This window comes from Rhodofomes roseus, assembly GCF_022264815.1.
Source record: "Rhodofomes roseus strain CIRM-BRFM 1785 chromosome Unknown C8Q71scaffold_8, whole genome shotgun sequence".
Classification (NCBI taxonomy): Eukaryota; Fungi; Basidiomycota; class Agaricomycetes; order Polyporales; family Fomitopsidaceae; genus Rhodofomes; species Rhodofomes roseus.
Window position 1 is genome coordinate 1,585,046 of NW_025952964.1, and position 18,660 is coordinate 1,603,705.

Genomic DNA, 18,660 nt, shown 5'->3' on the forward strand with positions numbered 1-18,660 from the left:
CTCCCACAATGAGAGGAACAGTCAAGGGGCTTCCAGGACTCTAGCGCCCGATATCGACCCCCCCGGGGATAACCCCGGTCAGGTTCTCGGGGTCCCGATATTACAGGGGAACGAGCTTTTCTGGTCACTTTTCCTCGAAGTCCATTGCAATGGACGTTCTACACTGTCAAAGGTTGTGTAGTAGCATCAGAGTATGTATTAGATTGCCCACAACAAAAACCCTGGCTGCCGGAGTCCTCTACGTGGAGAAACAGCTAGCACGACCGTATATGGTAGTGGGTCTGCGTATGTAATAAACGCGTATGTCATAGCAATTCGTAAGACGCGTCGACGCGACTGTACCAATCTCAGGCACGCGCGTCTGTCGCGATGTCCGCTGTGCACCTCCCAGTCTGCAACATATGCAACATGCTCGCGACTACCCTTCTGATGACCTATACCCGCCATGGAGCCCCGTCCAACCTAGTGACCGTCTCCGAATCCTTGCGCGCCAAGTTGGCATGCGGTACGACAGTGTCGAGCCACATAGCGATGACAGTTCAAATTCTGGAAGTGACGGTGGCTTTGCGGCGGAGACGTTGAGTAACTGTGAGTTCTCCGTTGACTTCAGTTCACTGCCCGGGCTGCTGCCTGCTGCCGAGTTCATGGAATGGGATGGTTCAACTGCTGCGGCCGAGCTGAGTCCGAGTCGTTCAAATGACGATGTCGGGGAGCTGCTCAGCATGACCACTGTGGAAAATGGTGACTGTCCAGTTCATCTAGACGGGAACTCACCCAGAAGTCACGCCAGGTTCATCCAGAGTACCCTTGTGGCTTCTGCAGGCGGACGGGATGTGACGTCGGCCTCTCGAAAACAACCTCCTCTTATCAGCCGGTCTCGAATTGCCCACATGCCCACAAATTCTCTCTCGCATCGGCCAAGAAGCACTCTGCGCGCATGCCGTCAACAAATGTTCCGTTGCAGTGCGACCTGTGCGACGTGAATCCTGCGACGAAACTCAAACCAGTCCTGTGGAAGTACAACATTTTCCGACACATCCAAGACGTGCATCCACAACACTGGAATGCTGACGCTCGCCGCTCACAACACCTCAGTGAAGGGTTCGTCGCATCGATCAATGTCGATCCGCATGAAGTCCCAGCCATCGCTCCGAACGCCCCGCGCACCTATCCCATTCCCGACGCAGAAGCCGAGACACCTTGTCAAGAAAGTTCGGCAACAAGCAAGCGTCCCGGAGAGCCTCACGCCGGAACGCGTTCGAGCAAGCGTGTCAAGTTTTCCTGACTCGTTCGATCACAGTGCTGGCACTGGCTCGTTCAACTCCGTTTTCGTGTATATTATTATTATGTATTGTTAGACGTATCATACACCAGCTACAGTTTGTCTAATAGAGCACCGACAGGCTACCACCGTGTTGACATGAAGTCCCATTCCGAACCGTTAGTTCTGTGTGTCTGTCTGGCGACTCGTCACTGTCAGCCTGGTCCTGCCGTCTACTGGGCGCTTGCACTCCTTCGGGCGCTAAGAGTAGGTAGGTTGTGGTCAGGTTTTCGGGGTCATGGCACGCACTTTATGGGGGGTCGATATTCTGAAATCCGACTGATGGAAGCCCCTTGGGAACAGTGATGCCACGCTTCAAAGCGTCAAAGGTTACGCAGCAGCTGATTCGGCGGACGCTGTATTGGGCCAGGTATGCTCGTTGGCCAGTCAAAGTGATTCAACATAGTCTCATACGAATTTTACGACAGGGTCCTGTCACAGAATCAAGTCCGTCCTTCGCGCTCACAGAAGACGAGAAGAACACATGGGAGAAATACTCACATCTCGTGTTGAATCACGAGAAAGATGTTGTCAAGGAATGGAGGGACGAAATAGACACTTTACTGGTGTTTGTAAGTCGCTCCGCTCATCTGCGTCCGGTTTTGACCACCGTCCCGTCTGTATCACTTACTAAACTGTCGTGATCCCAGGCAGGTCTTTTCTCCGCGGTGCTGACTGCATTCAATGTCCAATATTACACTCAGTTACAGCCAAGCCCGACCACTCACATAACCGTCACATCGGGGACTATGAACGTATCTTTTCTAGCCGACGCTGGCACAAGCTCCGCACAAGCGCCTGCGACTACGGTGGCCATCAATATTTTATGGTTCCTCTCCCTAGTGTTCAGTCTCGCCGCTGCATCTATTGGCATCAGCGCGAAACAATGGCTCTCCCACTACGTTGTCCCGGAAACTGTAATCGCCATCCAACGACTTCGTATCTGGCACCTGCGCTATCAACGTTTCCGTGAATGGCATGTGCCTCAAATCATCGAGGCACTGCCGTTTCTTCTCCAGCTATCACTCGCGCTATTCCTTGTGGGTGTTGCCGTATTATTGTGGAGTCTGCACCTTCTCGTCGGAATTATAGTGACCATCCCGACCGGCGTCTTACTGTTGTTCACATTGGGGACATGGATCACACCGGCTTGGGTCCCCGGATGTCCGTACAAATCACCACAAGCAAGATGGGTCTACCGTCTTTTCCGCCGTCTATCGTGGAATGACGGCATCATCCATCGTGAAGACACAGAAGGCCGCTTGAGCTACCTTTCGAGGATCACACAAGCCGCACCGCCGGTGAGAGACTGGCTAGCTCGCGAGGAGGATTGGATCCATAGCGTATCGGTACCGTTCGCGGTGGCAAGCACCGACGTCGCAGTCGCCGTGGACCGTGTGCTTCAAAAGGACGACTTCCTCCAGGAGGCGATCCTGCCCGCCGTTGCGCGGGTGGACGCAGTCACCGCATGCAACGTCGTAAATGACGTTGTGTGCTCTAGAGCACACATCGCGTCTCTCGCCCAGCTGTACGATACATCGGCCAATGGTGCGGTAGCGTGGTTCTACGACGCGGTCAATATCAAGACCATCATGGTCCTGGGCGACCTCGCCATGAACACCTTGCCTGCTGTGAGCAAGCACAGCTATGATCCGCCCGCGTTGGCGTTGGCGTACCGGCCGAACGGTCAAACACGGGTCCAAGGACTGCTTGCTTTGCTGAACCACGTTCTTCGAGCCATTCCCGTTGGAGAACGTCAGACGCACTGTCATCGACTCGCCGAGTGGTTTGTCCGAAATGAGATACACCTCTTGGACCGACGCACCTTTCCGCAAACTCATGAAATCGCGTTATGGTTGATTTCCGTGCACTGGATGGACTTTACGCACGCATGTCCCCATGAGCTCAGAGGTGAGCAGTATGTGAGCTTACTGCACCCTTCATGGACACGCTGACAACGGCGTCACTAGCGAAGTTCCTCGACCTCGTCGTGGAAATGTTAGATTCGTGGATGCAAGGCTATCGTCGCGTCGATAAATCCGCGCGCTTGGAAGCCCGCGATCTTGCTAGAGAGCAAAAAATCTGGGATCTATATGGACTCATGTGAGCGCATTCGATCCTACGAGAGCATGAGGGACTAACGAGATCCATTGATGGTGGCACGGCTTCGAAAAGTCGTCCTCGTCAAGCGGCCAAACTACCAGATGGGGAAAACCTGGTTCAAGCGAATGCTACTATGAAAACTTCGGTGGGAAACAGTACAATCGATCTGGAGGCAGGGATCAAGAAGAGCGAAGCGGGTTCGTCCAGCGAGCACGTCCGAGTAACAATTCGGGGCGCGGCATCTTCCTCCGGCGGGCGTTCTATTCATCATGCCCTACCAGCACAAAGATGGCACGAAGACGGTATGTTTATGTGCTACTACTCACGTCACTGACATGTGCTAATCAACCTTCCATCGAAGTCCTAGACGAGACTATGATGTTTCCAAAGCTCTGAGGCATCAAGTTACAACCAGGGGCGCCGTCAACGACTACCCAAACGGACGCGCAATGGATATATTCTGGCAGTGGTCAAGGCGTTGATCCCCGTATGGAATACATACCACACAAGGACGCGATTCTTGCACAATGGGATATCTTCCTCCCTGTTGGTTTTATAGTCGACGCTGACTCTGAGCCTGCCGCCGGCGATGGTACCACGTGGTCATACGCGTCGGTGGCATCACTGTCGCGATTCAATCAAACCAAGTATGTAAGTACCAGTCTGTTTGTCGGCGTCGTTGTTCAGTTCCGATACTCAATGTATGGGTGGGCAACGGTACTGATCGGTTCCGGTGCTGCGTCGGGGCCGACCAAACAAGTCTCTCGCGCGTCGCGCGCATTCGACAGTCATCACGCAAACGACTGCAACGTACATATGTCAGCCGGAGCCCTGTGCTAGCTATCTACACCACATCGAGGTGTCTGTGTAGCCCGAGCGTAAGCCGCCCTCCACTCTCAGTACATATGTATTTAATTGTTATCAGACTTGCTTCAGACCACTACGCATTGGCAGCAACCATGGCGGTGGTACCGCAATTATGAGCGGTCCGGATCATCCGACCACGCGGATGCATCCCCTGCTAACGACATTCCGCATGGCACTGGTAGGGCGGGTTTGTCAAGGCATCAAACAACAAAATTGAGCCTTCCTGTACCCGAGTTTGACCCGAGTACTAATGTTGAGTTGTCCACGGTTCACTGCTTCTGAGTAGCTTTCATACCCATCGCGACAGATATACAAGAATGTTGAGAACTGTCGTTTCTGTCATGATGCTATGTACAGTGACCGATGAACATCGGCACAGCGCACCAGTATGTAGGTGGTCCACGTTGCGCCTCGCTGTCGCTGTCAAGAGTTCTAACTTGTTGTATTGCTTGGCCGCGATGTCTGACAACATCGACACGGGACAGCCGATGAGACAACGATGAGATGCCCAATCGAATCCCAAACATCGGGCTAGTGCTCCCTTTGCGTCTCAATGGAAATTTTCCAATCTACGAAGTGTTAGGCAGGTGTGTCAAACCCTTTAGCAACGATCACACTTGCGAAACTCATCCGCTTTTTGGCAGAAGTATGGTAGTACGATCATTCTCAAGCATCGCTACCCATCAACTTGAACGCTGAACGATCACGCCCGAGTCGTGTTCACGCCGACATATAAAAAGGTGGCCGTGGTTGAAGTCGGCGTTCAATTTGACACGCTTTCCGGCCTCTGCTCTCTCGCGCTCTCTCAGGCCGAAGTCCAGCACGACCGCGTCTTCCGTTCCACAGACCGCTCAGAAGCACTCCTAGACGCTTTCAGACGCCTCAAAGACCGCAATTGAGCAGGAACATGAAGTTCACTAGCAGTGTCGTTTCACTGTCGCTCGTTTGCGCGGGCTCACTCGTGGAAGCCGCGGACATGTTAAACATGCAGCATCTCAATCGAGCTCCGATCCATGGCAACCGCAGCGATCTTTCTGCGAGGTCGACCGTGGGCAGCTCCTTCTCTAGCGGCATCAAGAAAGGTCTGTCGTTCAATGACGCGTCGCTAACCCATCACTTCACTTCCTCGTGAGTCATGAAGTTGTGGCCGCGGATCATGCATTGACCTTCTTGCAGAGAGGTCAGCTGGGCGTACAACTGGGGACAGACGTACTCAGGCAGCCTGCCGGCCAACGTCATGTACATTCCTATGCTATGGAGTGACGCCAGCGCATCCACTAGCACATGGCACACTAACGCTCAGGCCGCCATCAACAAGGGAGCGGAGTACATACTGGGGTGCGTTCAGCGCGCTGTTTGAGTACGCTTGCATAATGCTGATGATGTCCCGGAAACAGCTTCAACGAACCTGACCTGAACGCACAGGCCAACATGACGCCCGAGCAGGCAGCCTCGGCTTGGATGACCTACATGCAGCCTTTCGCGGGCAAGGCCAAGCTCGTTGGTCCTGCGATCACGAACGGCGCCGCGCCGATGGGAGAGGCCTGGCTAGACGAGTTCATCAGTCTTTGCACGAAGTGCACGATTGATGTGTACGCCATGCACATCTACGACGCCGCGACGAACGAGGCGTACTACAAGCAGTATATCTCCAGCTTCGCCAGCAAGTACAAGAAGCCGGTATGGGTTACTGAGGTGAGTCTCGCACCTGCTTTGACGCGCACTGGGGCGTGGCGCTGATGGAGCGGTACAGTTCGGCGCGACCGGAAGTGCCTCCCAGGTGAACACGTTCCTCGGCAGCATGGTCAGCTACCTCGACGGGCTCGAGGGCGTCGGCGCGTACGCCTGGTTTATGGACGAGGCCGGCAACCTGGTCAACAGCGACGGCACCCTCACCTCGCTCGGCAAGACCTACGCTGCCTAAGCCTCCTTGGCCGGCTCGCCCGTCTCCGTTTTTTCGCCTCAGCACAGCCTGCCCGTCCCACCACTGTCCCATCCTCCTCCCTGCTTCCTGGTTCTGTTTTGTTCCCGTTGCGCTAAAGATGTTTTGTGCTAGTGACATCCGATTGTAGTAACATGCAACTCAAATCAGAGTGTAGCACCGCTTTTTGTATTCTATTATTGTCCACACATCTTCAGGGCACCTTGTCTGCTCACAAAATGTCTCTGAACATGCACGTCATTGACTTTTCATCCGGGTTTTTTATTGGCCCGGCGATGTACTATGGCTACAACCGCGGGTTTTCACACAACGTAGCGGTTCAAATAGTGCGTAAAGGAGATGATAGATCCCTCATGCTTCGATCTACATACCCTGATCTTCGTGAGTTCATTGATGTAGCGTACCAGGTATAGTTTTCCGTTCGAGCAAGCTTAAGACGGGCGCACATACTTAGCCTGGTACGTACTAGTTAGTAAGTTGCGAGTCGCGACGCCACCGACGCGCGAGATCACGTGGTATGTACTATAGCAGAGGGTGGCTGAATCGGACACCTCCTCTCCTCTTCCTCTTCCTAGAAGACTATCGCTTGCCTTCGCTTCTCTGACGAAAGCACTACTGTATCTTCACAGCATATACGAAACTCTTGCGCCAATCCGGACGCTTCCCGGACCATGGGCGACAGGAAGACATCGTCTACAGCAAACAAAGGCAAGGAGCGAGCGGTCGAGGTGCTGGAAGTCGAGGACGAGGAGCAAAGACAGGCACGCATGCGTATGTGTTCAGATGCTACTTGTCGAGCACAGAAATGATAGTCATCCCAGACGATGTTTTCGCGAGGCTGGACACTTCATCTTCCAGAGCCTCTCCATCTGCGGGACTACAACTACCGAATCTGAGTGGCCAGTCGTCCCTCCCACTAGAACCGAATACAGAATGTTGGTGTCCGCATATATCCTTTTTTAATCGCGGGTGAACCGCTCTTTGCTAGTGCTGTCGCGTGTGCAAGCGTTCCTCCCGCAGCTAGCAGAATCCAACGCCGACCTTGCTCGCCGCGCGCAGAGCGACCCAAGAAGCGTAGACATCGAGAATATCGACGCTAGCCAAGCGTACATTGAGATGGAAAGTCGAGATTCTTCGCATACTAAGATCGCTGGCTTATGGTGTCCTCTCTTCCCCCAGAACCTCGGACTTGGCGTCTTAGAGCAACGTCGAAACACTGCTCCTGGATCTCGGTCAGAAGTGGATCAAGATGCGGGTTCTGATGCGGACTCTGACTCAGAGTCTTCTTCGGATGATTCGAGCTCGATGTCGAGCTCTGAATCCGACAGTATAGGCTCAGATTCCAGCACAGATGATTGTGACTCGGACGTAACCGAGTCATTGTCTTCTGGGAGACCTACCAAGCCGCTTCCGAGACGGAAACCGAAGGTCACTGTCGTAGGAGAAAGAAGTAACGAGAATGCATCTTGACCATTGCAAGAGAGGCTGAGTTATAGCCCTGTTGATGTTCTGAGAACCTGTGTCATTAGTAAGTCAAATCCGACTTTGTTCGTCATTCCCAATGCGCCGCGCGGACTTTGGGTCAGCTAGCACTGTGGTCAGAGGTGCCCGTGTCGCAGTCTGTCCGCTGGATATCTGCAATACTCATGATGGTTAGGAACTGACGAGAGCTCTCGTCGAGTGCTCGCAGCGGAGCTCGGCTATGTATGCTTATAGACCACTGCCTTTCAGGCCCTTTCTTAGTCTGCCAATGCAACAGCTATGGTGCCGCATTTGTGGGCGGTCGTCCGCGTTATTCCAAGCTGTCGGCACTGGCAGGGATGGTTTTGTCAGAGCCTCATTACACCCGAGTAACGGTCAGTTGTCCGCTTCTACTTCGCACCCATCGCAGCAGGTACACTGAGCGTCGCTGCCTGTCTCATATGATTCTGCCTGCAGGGACCGAAGAACGTCAGGCACAATGCACCTGCATGCGGGCGGTCGATGTTGCGACCAGGTTGCGACTCGCTGTCAAGGCCCGGGTTTGGTCCAAAGCCTGGCCTAATACCTATGTGACGGCGTGTTGACATAGCCAAGGAGATTCTGATGAGACACCTAAAAAAAGCCTTGACGGTCAGACTGATACTCGATGCGCACCCAGTCCTCGGTTTGCCACGTAGTGAAGCCTCTTCACTGTCTGTGAAGCGAACAACAGGTGTGTTAAAGCCCCCAGCAAATGTCCTGTCCGCTTGCACTCATTCTCTTTCTGGCAGAACTGCCGCGATTCTACGGAGGCCTAGACCAGGGCGGGCGTCTCACGTTATGTCATACGCAGCATCACCGCAGCAGATGGGAATGTTCTGCGACACACACAGGTCACACAGGGAGGTCCGCGCTCGATGTGAGTCTTATTATGGCGACTCGTATTGCAGACATGCAGGTGACTCCGAAGACGCGTCTTCGTGTTCTTCGCAGGTTGTTACGAGGTGCATCACCTCGCGGAATGCGCGTGGATGACACGATCTCAAAATTTGTTGCGGGAAACCATATGGACTTCACTCAGGCGCTCCACGCGGGATGTGTATAGCTTCTCCATATGGTAAGAGAGTTTTATGCACAGGCACCGTCGCGTCCCCCAACAACGCCCGGACTCCGGAGCGATCGACCCCGAATCGCGTTCACCTAGACGCCAACACATAAAAGGGTGGTCATGGTTGAAGTCGGCGTCCCCTCTTGCTCGCTTTCCGGTCTCTCTGCTCTCTCTCGCTCTCTCAGGCCGACGTCCATTCCGGCCGCGTCTTTCATTCCGCACACCTCATTCCTTTGCTCCGAGGCTCCCCAAGACGCGTCCAAACTCCTAGAAGACCACAGCTCACCCAAACATGAAGTTCACTAGCACGATCGTTTCACTCTCGCTCTTTTGTGCCGGTTCACTCGTGGAAGCCGCGCACATCTCCAACATACACCGTCTCAAGCAGGCCCAAGTCCATGGTCGTCGCAGTGGTCCCTCTGCGACGTACACCTCTATAACGGCGTCTGCCACCGCCTCCGGGACGCCCACGTCCAGCTCATCCAGCTCGGCTGCGTCGGCGACGTCGACAGGGACCTCCTCCGGTTGCTCCTTCTCGAGCGGCATCAAGCGAGGACTCTCGTTCAACGACGCGTCGCTGACCGAACAGTTCACTTCCTCGTGAGTCGTGTTGTCCTGAGGGTGGAAAGCAGGCGCTGATATCCTTGCAGGCAGATCAGCTGGGCGTACAATTGGGGACAGACGTACTCGGGCAACCTCCCGGACAACGTTACATTCATTCCCATGCTCTGGAGTGACTCCGACACGTACACTAGCACATGGCAAACCAACGCCCAGGCTGCCATCGACAACGGGACGGAATACCTGATGTCGTGAGTTCCGCGCGCTGTTCGAACATGTTTGCGTGATGCTGATGATGACCCGGATACAGTTATAACGAGCCTGACCTGAACACGCAGGCCAACATGACGCCCAAGCAGGCCGCCTCGTCGTGGATGACTTACATGGAGCCGTTTGCGGGCAAGGCCAAGCTCGTTGGTCCTGCCATCACGAACGGTGGCTCGCCCATGGGAGAGGCCTGGCTAGACGCGTTCATCGGTAATTGCACGCAGTGCACGATCGACGTGTACGCGATGCACATCTACGACTCCGCGACGAACGAGGCGTACTACCAGCAGTACATCTCCGACTTCGCCAGCAAGTACAACAAGACGGTGTGGGTGACCGAGGTGAGTCGTCTCGCGCTTGCGCTGACGCGCGCTGGGGTGTGGTGCTGATCGAGCGGTGCAGTTTGGCGCGACCGGTAGCGACTCCCAGGTGCAGACGTTCCTCGGCGACATGGTCGGCTTCCTCGACGGACTTGATGGCGTCGGAGCATACGCCTGGTTCATGGACGAGGTCGGCAACCTGGTCAACAACGACGGCAGCCTCACCTCGCTCGCCGAAACCTACGTCGCCTAAGCCCCTTCGGCCCGTCTCCGTCTCCGTCTCCTCGCCTCCGCACTGCCTCCCTGTACCTCCACTGTCTTGTCTCCTCTCTTCCTGGTTCCTCTTTGTTCCCGTTGAGCGGTGCCTGCTAGAAGTGGGCGCCGCTGTGCTTGCGCTTATCGCGGCTGGCTGAGGTCCAGTCCCATTCGCGAGGGTGTCCCCGGTCCCGGGTGGCCGAGGCTGGTACCCGTAAACTATCACATCAGGTATCAGTATCCGCATCACTGTAGACATGTAGAGTTGCATGTGCCCTAGACGGGTTGTCTTCGAATACAACGAATTGCATGTTTTAAATGGTGACGGGTAGTGACGCCCTGCAGGACCCTGCGTACGTGCGTGCTGCCCGGAGTTTGAGTGGCGCCGGAGTAAGTAGTAGCATAGCGAGAAGTGGAGATCCCATACTTCGGCATCTCTTCATTTGCCATGACATTGAGAAGTCATATTCAACGCGGCACGGAAGTGCGCGAGAACCTGCCTTCACGACAATACAGTATGCAGTGCGTTGGCGACTTCTATGCGGATTACCCTCAGGAAGCCGCGCGGAGAACTTTCAAATGAGATTCTGCCAGTTTGCGCAAGGCCCGTTCAACGTTCAACGTTGAAACGTTGAGGGTTTCCAAATTCGAGGAAGATGCTCTCGTATACATGGGTTCATGTTCTTATTTGCCCTGTTGGAGCAGCAAGCTAGACGCGACTCGGACACTTACAGCCATACGAGAACCTTAGTACCATATCCTTGAGCCATCGCAAGAGGCAAGTATCGAAGATGCCATGCATAGGTATGACCAGCAGAATCAGTCTACGAGGAGCAGTGCACAGGGCTTCATATAGGGAATGTCATCAGTCGTCGACACGACGCAAGTTGCCGGCACCGGTGGAAAGCTTGATGAGGCATACGCTCTCTGGATAGTAGCGCTTTCTGGCGTCCTGCTCGTCTTCGAACGACCTATGGTCCGGGGCGGGGCCTGTGTAGGATGGGCAACACTCGGCGGAGTCGAGCCTCATCATGATGCGCTACCTGCCTCGAACGTCCTCAGCAAGCTCGACTTCGCGTTCCTTGGGCACCCAGGTCACTCAGACTAACGTCAAGGCTACCCTTCCCGACTCGCCACGAGCGGTCAGGTTATGCAGCGGAGAACCGTCTGGCGGGGGGGGGGGGAGTAGGACATCAAGGTGGTCTTCGGACCCCAACCTCGATACAGATGGTTTGGCTGTGGCCCCTACGTCCTTCAACGAGTGTGATGTCGATGCGATGATAGCTTCGTCAGCCGAGACTGGTAGCGCGTATTATCTCTGCAGCACGCGAAGAGCATAGTAGAGGACGTCCCTTACATACTGTAGTACTAGTAGCGTTGCGCTTCATTTGGGTAATGCGTGGAACTTGCACTGGCAGTGAAGAGACATGGAAGAGACTCATCGGAAGCACCGAATTGATGGCGATATCGACGTAGTGAAAACGGCAGTTTCATTAGCAACGTCGTGCCCTCTGCGTATCCCGCTGCAACATCGCTAGTATATGTACTATTAGCACTGGCCTCAAGACCCTCAACTTCGACAGCAGCGGTGTACGTCCCTCCCTTATGCTACTTCTTTCGCAAGGCTATCTGACAGTGATGCTCTTGTTCGTGATGCCAGTTTCTAACAAGCTTTTCATGACCCGATATACGATCGCAATACAGGCACTCTATTAGTATCGGCACTCTCTACCCAATACTATGCCACCAACTGCACTCATTGAGTGAGTCAACAACACGGCGATTCGGCCTGTCATTACAAGGATTACATGAGATATCGTGGACTACAAAGAACAGCATACCGATCTGCACCCTGATCGTGACCTTGTCACCTCGAGGTGATCAGCACACGAGCTACTAATCATGATAAGCATACCCCGAATGCACGCGTGAAATTTGACAAGAGGTGCAGGCATATTAACTAAGGTGTATATAGATCAAACAATACCTAAGCTGGAGGTCAACATCGGTTTTGGTGAGGTTTAGTCGGTGAACAAGTGGTCTAAGAGGGTCTAAGCATGCGAGCGACAGTTTGACCATGTTTTGGGTGGCGCGCTGCTGACTAAGCGATCATCGGCGGCAGAGGCGTTGCCCCTCCCTCCGAGACATCGGGTAGTTTGAGGTCGTCTCAAATCTGGCTCAAATCCACTTACTTGAGATGGGTTTGACATAATGGCTGAAGGACAAGCCGGGCCTGGACGCCACAGACGCGAGGTGGCTTGAGACGGGACATACCATTTGGGGAAAGATTGATGGGGCTCTTGCACAACAAGCACAAGCAATGCCGTGCGTGTCAAGACTCAACGCGCCGTCGCTCAGTCGCGTCCCAGCACATCTCTTTCTCTGGCTCATACTTCTCTGGGTCATACTTCTCTGGGTCATACTTCTCTGGGTCATACTTCTCTGGGTCATACTTCTCGTCTTCGTCTCTACTATGTTCTCTCAGCTGGCCCAACGCACGATCCGGCTGCAGGTCCCGACGCGTTCGTTCATATCATCCTCGCCTTCGCTCTTGGCCGCCGAGTCGTCCGAGAGTAAAGCGGAACCTGTGAAACAAAGGAGCGAACCCAAGGCAGTCGCAAAGCCGTCAAAGCCGAAGAATAGCATGGACCGCCCACCCAAGACAGCCAAGCCACCCATCGGTGCGCTCCCACGTCTTCAACTCCATTCACCCTCCCATCATGCCGTTTATGCAAACAGTCAAACGACTGACCAAGGAAGACATGCCGCCTGAACAGCCTTTCAAGCCTTACATCTTATTCTATATAGAACATTATCGGACCGAGCCGAAGGCCTCCACTTTTGCTGCGATGGCCATAGTTGCCGCAAAGGCGTGGAAGGCTATGGACGATGCTGGACGTCAGGTGTGTGCATCTGTGCGAACTGTCATTGCATGGTTGAGTATCATTGTCGCAGGTGTACCATGATCGCTATGCCGAGCTGCGGGTAGATTACAGCAAACGCCTTCAGGAGTACTTCGACAAGACCGACAGGGAGACCCTCAAAAGAGTGAAGCTTAAGCTGAAGGCCAGTCATCGTTCCGTTCCGAGGGACGCGAAGCGTCCATTGCTGCCCGGATCCCCTTGGACGGTGTAGGGAATATCTGTTGATATGCCAACCGCTAGTTGCTCACGGTGTCCCTAGGTTCCTCCAGGAGCAGACCAAGACTATTGGTCCCGCGCCCCCGGGCGTGAGGGGTGTCCTACATAACACCAAGATATTGGCAGAGAGATGGCGTGCGCTGACTCCGGAGGAGCGAGCCGTATGTCATGTTCGTCAAGCCAAAGCCCGTAATGCTGACGTCCTCCTGTGCCATAGCCTTATCACGAGCGCTATAAGCAACTGTTGGAAGAATACTATTCAAAGACCAACAGGTCGCCCCCGATCAGAGCGGCAACCCGGATCGCTTCCGAGTAAAGGTGACGACCGTTACTAGTTGGCTTATCACCGGGTGCGTACATTGCTCTTCCCAGTACTCGAAACTTGAACTGACCTCTCCTCGGTCTACAGGGCGTCCCGTGGCCTCGGTTTCGAGCTCGTCCGCCAGCTTACCTCCATGCCCAACAACCTCGTGATCGCCTCCTGCCGGAATCCGTCCTCCGCGTTGCACACCGTGAAGCTCGACGTACAGCGAGGAGAGCATGCGTGCGGGCAGGTCGAGGCCTCGACTATTTGTACAATGATGTTAGGATCGCCAGGTCTTTCTTTTGTATCCATCCCGGAGCGTTGACAGACTGGTCGGCGAATGTGTCCTGTGGCAATGCCCGCGCGACGAGGCGTCGGACTTCCCCTTCAGCCGATCCCTGTCGCTGCTCCAGACGCGCCTGCGATGATGGGACAGCTCTACGCGCCGCTCCTCGCAAAGGGCACCAAGGGGACGATCGTCAACATTCGCTCGGGTACTGCGAACATCGGGAAGGACGACGGGACTGCGATGGCGAAGTACAGCGTGAGTAAGACGGTCAACATGCTGGTGCGTACCTCCAGCCGATCACCTCAGAGTGACACTGACGCACGCGCAGACGTACAAGCAGGGCAAGGCGCGCCCGGACTTCACCGTCATTTAGCTGAACCCCGGATGGGTGAAGACGGACATGGGCGGCTCCAGCGCGGCGTTGCAGCCCATGGAGAACGCCGCCGGACAGCTGAAGGTGGAAGTTGGGGCTTAAGAAGGTTCTTGGTGTATGACGGGCAAGAGCTGCCTTGGTAAATGCGTACTAGTGAGCGCTAGGTGAGACATGTGTGTATTGTGTCGATGATGAGTGCGGAATGCGCATACAGCGCGGTGCTTCCATCAAGTCAGTCCCCCTTCGTCAACGTTAGCGTCAGCTGAGGCGTCGGCGTAGACGTGCTGACCATCTCATCCTGTCAAATGGCATAGCACAGCCCGCGGGGACAGGGTGTTGTGGTGACTATGCGAGATATTCTGGCTTGTGAGTGCCCTACGCCGATCGGGTGATACATGCTACGTGTAGCTGGTTGATGACGCGCCCTGCATGTAGCATCTGTATATGTATCCGTGGCCAATCTCGCCGTCGTCGCTGGCGGCTTTCCCCGCGTCTTCTCACCTTCTAAGCGGCGCCCGAACTCGACCCTGTAGAAACTGGACTACTGGCCCACTCTTCAGGTTGAACGTTGAACACGTTACGGTGTACGTCAGACATATGCAAGATCAAGAGAGTGCTGAGTGTATCATGCGATAATGTCGCATTCAGGCAGGTACGCGACGATGATTGGCCTCCGTTTCGATACCATCAACTCAAATTTGGAGACCGCGTACATGGTGAGTGCGATGACCAGCTGAGGTTCAAGAATGGTCTGCTCGATGATAAGTTACAGGTTATTGACGTTTGTCATGAAGCGCGTGGACAGGGGAGCTTTCAAAAATTGAATGCTTCTTGTACACTCTTTCATTGCAGTGACCTGACCGAATTCGGGCGCCACCCACACAGCGGGACTCGGAGCTTGTTGGATGTCGGGCGAGAAACGCGTCGCGATCATGTGATCGCGTCTGGTACGGAACGGAAGGAGGCGCACCTGGACGCACCTAATCTGTTGCGGCCACTGCTCGCGTGCCTCCAGCCGCCACGATGACTCGGAGATGCTCACCGCATTCGCCATGTCTTCCATTTCTAGGATTGAGGTCGTCACGATGCCGTTGACGCTATCCCGCCGGATTGCCCATCCTTCATGAAGCAGGAATAATTGGTACTACATCGGGGCCCCGCATGGACAACACGCTCCCAACGGTACCATGAGCGCCGCTCGACATCGTCCCCCGCCACTTGCGACATCGGCTGCATCCACGCACAACGGCCGAGCTCGCGAGCTTGCGGGCAGCACGACGTACTCTCACGAACGTCAGTCAGAACGCCTCGATGGTACGCAAGTACTTACTTGCTGTCGACATGTCGTCTCTCTACAGTTCCCATGTCTGATGCATCTCTCCATCCCTGACTCTTGGCAGTGTACGAGATGGGCCACAATTCGCCGCGCAAATGGGCCGCCCTGGGCATCCTTGGTGAACAATGCTCCTTTGTTGCGGGGTGTGCCGTATCTATCCGTGGACCCAGGACCACCCAGTTGCCGGCGGGGGAAAGCAATCAGAGGGACGGCTGACGTCCATTCTCGAGGATACCTCGCGCTCTAGTTTCACACTCGCCCACATGAGTGCACAGTGATTCTCGCCGCGGATTTTGGTCATTACTCAACGAGGGCATCGCATACTACCACCATGCGTACGCCTTCCACACGCCCTGACAGGCCGGAATGAAGCAATTGGGCGACTTGCATTCCTCATTATTCGTCGTACGTCGATGCCATACCGCAAGCAGGTCTTCGTGGCCAACGCACTATTGTTCCGAACACTGCGTCCATGTGTAGTGCCGTCCGCATCTTGTGCACTCATGCCTATTCTTGCCCGTCTAGGCTTCGATCAGATTGCGCCTGCCATAGTAGCTCCTCAAACGAGTATCGGCTGTGCAGCAGGTTCGATGTTACTCCTTGTACGTGTATGACCACTGTTGTTTGGCAACATATATAACGCCCTCTTGCTCTCTCATCAAAGCAGCCTTCGCCGCCTCTCGTCGACCACTACTAACCGACCTGCCATCCGCCCTCCTCGCTCCTTCGCAAGAGACAGCAGTGACACGCTATGGCACTCGGTTCCTCCCTCCTGACCACCGTCCTCCTCGCGCTTGTCGTCGCCGCGAGCCCGGTACAGGTTAACAAGCCCCTCGTTTCCCTGCCCTTGGTGCGCCGTACGAACAGCACAGGCCTCTCCAACTTGCTCGCGCACGACCAGGCGAGGGCCCGTAACCTCAAGGAGCGCGCCCGGGCCAAGCTTGAGGGCCGCGCTGCAAGCGTGGAGGCGACCAACGCCGTTGACACCTACGTCGTCAGCGTAAGTATCACGCACACTCTGCCTGCAGTAACAGATCTCATCGTCTGTGGCTCTCGCAGGTCGGTGTCGGTTCCCCTGCTACTCAGTGTACGTGTCTGCCTTCTACGATACTCTGCTGCACTGGAGACTGAGTTCTTCCTCCCATAGACTCCCTCCTGGTCGACACCGGCTCCTCCAACACTTGGCTCGGTGCTGGCACGTCGTACACCAAGACCTCTACTAGCACAGACACCGGCGAGTCGGTCGTAAGCATCCCCTCTCAAGAGACCTTGATCGCATCTCACGCAGGCTGGACAGTCCGTTTCCTACGGCTCGGGCAGCTTCTCCGGCGAAGAGTACACGGACACTGTTACGCTCGGTGACGGGCTGACCATCACCGATCAGTCCATTGGCGTCGCCAGCTCGACCGACGGCTTCTCCGGCGTCGATGGTATCCTTGGGTGAGAAAACTGCTGCAGCGTTCCGTCAGGTGTGGCGCTGAACTGCATGGTTGCTTAGTGTTGGGCCCGTCGACCTGACTGAAGGTACTCTCGGGGACTCTTACGCCACTATCCCCACTGGTGAGTTCAGGCCGTTCCTCCGGCAGCGACCATGACGTTGATTCACCTGTCTTCCCTGACCTTAGTCACGGACAACTTGTACTCGCAGGGCACCATCTCCACGGAGGTCCTCGCGGTCTCCTTCGCGCCGGCTACCTCTGAGAGCGACGCCAACGGCGAACTCACCTTCGGTGGCACCGACTCCTCCAAGTACACCGGCTCGATCAACTACGTGTGCGTCCTCCCTGGGCCATCCCTCACTATCACGCGTGTCGTCGCTGATAAACGGTGCTGCATCGCAGTCCGCTCACGTCTACCTCCCCCGCAAGCGAGTACTGGGGCATCGACCAGTCCATCAGCTATGGATCCAAGTCGATCCTGAGCAGCACCGCCGGCATCGTCGACACCGGCACCACCCTCGTCCTGATCGCTAGCGGTAAGCGGCTCTTCACTGAACGTGAGCGGTGCGACCCTGACGAATGCGCACCGCAGACGCGTACAGCAAGTACAAGTCTGCCGTGGGTGGGAAAGAGGACGAGAGCACCGGTCTCCTCCGCATCTCGAGCTCGCAGTACAGCAAGCTCTCCACGCTCAACTTCAACATCGGCGGCGTACGTATACGTCTCGCGCTCTCTCCCCCTACTACTAGCCGTCCCACCGTGCACTGACATCGGCCGACAGACGACGTATGGCCTGACGGCGAACGCGCAGATCTGGCCGCGCTCGCTGAACTCCGCGATCGGCGGCAGCTCGGGCGACATCTACCTCGTCGTGGGCGACATCGGGAGCGATTCTGGCGAGGGCCTCGACTTCATCAACGGCTACGCGTTCCTCGAGCGCTTCTACTCTGTCTTCGACACCACCAACGCGCAGGTCGGCTTCGCGGAGACGCAGTATACGAGCGCGACCAGCAACTGAGTCTGCTCGACGGACTCGGAGTGGACCGTTGGGTGGAGGCGAGCGGAGGGGGAGTGTGTTAACGTTGGTGCTGTCGGATGAACTGGGGGATATTGAAGTCTGTAATGCTCTGTACGTTCTTGGGCGAACTGGGGAACAATGGTCATCGTGTTGGGTTGACGTACCTATGAGGAGCGTTAGTTGCCTGAGTGACACGACTGTATCTCCGCGCTGTGGTTTTGTAGGCCTGCTGACTCCCAGCTGAGCGACAAACATGCGATGGTTTGACTGGGTGATATTATCGATGAGGCGCACCAGGACTTCCGGGCTCGTCCTGTCAGGGAATCTCCGCCTGCAACATAACAACAACTTCAGCTACAGGATTAGCTACACCCCGAGGAGCACTGTACACGGAGCGTACACGCTGACGCGCTGACGGATCTTATGAACTTCATTTTCCCGTTCTTGGCACGCACCATGGCAGTATGGTGCATGGGTGGCTCCGATTGGTGAAGCCATTCGTTCTTCGGTCTCCACATCATTGCAGCAATACGCCATCGGCTTATTATTGTGCAGG

General features: G+C 55.3%; 7 protein-coding genes across 7 annotated transcripts; all 7 read left to right on the plus strand.

Moving 5' to 3' along the window:
* Positions 1–799: 799 nt before the first annotated feature.
* On the plus strand, positions 800–1,054 carry C8Q71DRAFT_672469 (uncharacterized protein; the record flags this gene model as incomplete). The annotated part of the gene is made up of 1 exon (XM_047919680.1): positions 800–1,054. A coding segment is annotated over one exon (255 nt), but the record flags the coding sequence as incomplete, so codon positions are not given.
* A 64-nt stretch (positions 1,055–1,118) lies between these two features.
* Positions 1,119–3,428, plus strand: C8Q71DRAFT_857234 (uncharacterized protein; the record flags this gene model as incomplete). Its single annotated transcript, XM_047927388.1, has 5 exons — positions 1,119–1,333; positions 1,625–1,691; positions 1,750–1,893; positions 1,972–3,232; positions 3,292–3,428. The coding sequence occupies 5 exons, from the start codon at positions 1,119–1,121 to the stop codon at positions 3,426–3,428; spliced, it is 1,824 nt and encodes a 607-aa protein (XP_047780105.1).
* Positions 3,429–5,276: 1,848 nt separating this feature from the next.
* Positions 5,277–6,215, plus strand: C8Q71DRAFT_705901 (uncharacterized protein; the record flags this gene model as incomplete). Its single annotated transcript, XM_047920472.1, has 4 exons — positions 5,277–5,419; positions 5,468–5,629; positions 5,689–5,986; positions 6,045–6,215. 4 exons carry the CDS (start codon positions 5,277–5,279, stop codon positions 6,213–6,215), a joined length of 774 nt encoding a protein of 257 aa, XP_047780106.1.
* Positions 6,216–9,094: 2,879 nt separating this feature from the next.
* On the plus strand, positions 9,095–10,203 carry C8Q71DRAFT_706023 (glycosyl hydrolase catalytic core-domain-containing protein; the record flags this gene model as incomplete). Its single annotated transcript, XM_047920482.1, has 4 exons — positions 9,095–9,402; positions 9,453–9,614; positions 9,674–9,971; positions 10,033–10,203. 4 exons carry the CDS (start codon positions 9,095–9,097, stop codon positions 10,201–10,203), a joined length of 939 nt encoding a protein of 312 aa, XP_047780107.1.
* Positions 10,204–12,670: 2,467 nt separating this feature from the next.
* Positions 12,671–13,855, plus strand: C8Q71DRAFT_576826 (uncharacterized protein). Its single transcript, XM_047919469.1, has 5 exons — positions 12,671–13,108; positions 13,161–13,336; positions 13,389–13,506; positions 13,563–13,695; positions 13,755–13,855. Exons 1-4 carry the CDS (start codon positions 12,926–12,928, stop codon positions 13,659–13,661), a joined length of 576 nt encoding a protein of 191 aa, XP_047780108.1. The 5' UTR covers positions 12,671–12,925; the 3' UTR covers positions 13,662–13,695; positions 13,755–13,855.
* Positions 13,856–13,902: 47 nt separating this feature from the next.
* Positions 13,903–14,533, plus strand: C8Q71DRAFT_756007 (uncharacterized protein). The gene is made up of 2 exons (XM_047923572.1): positions 13,903–14,217; positions 14,267–14,533. The coding sequence occupies exons 1-2, from the start codon at positions 13,990–13,992 to the stop codon at positions 14,309–14,311; spliced, it is 273 nt and encodes a 90-aa protein (XP_047780109.1). The 5' UTR covers positions 13,903–13,989; the 3' UTR covers positions 14,312–14,533.
* Positions 14,534–16,104: 1,571 nt separating this feature from the next.
* Positions 16,105–18,384, plus strand: C8Q71DRAFT_756036 (family A1 protease). The gene is made up of 9 exons (XM_047923573.1): positions 16,105–16,254; positions 16,317–16,651; positions 16,795–16,892; positions 16,945–17,087; positions 17,146–17,207; positions 17,273–17,420; positions 17,489–17,650; positions 17,679–17,757; positions 17,868–18,384. The coding sequence occupies exons 2-9, from the start codon at positions 16,399–16,401 to the stop codon at positions 18,102–18,104; spliced, it is 1,182 nt and encodes a 393-aa protein (XP_047780110.1). The 5' UTR covers positions 16,105–16,254; positions 16,317–16,398; the 3' UTR covers positions 18,105–18,384.
* The last annotated feature ends 276 nt before the right edge of the window (positions 18,385–18,660 follow it).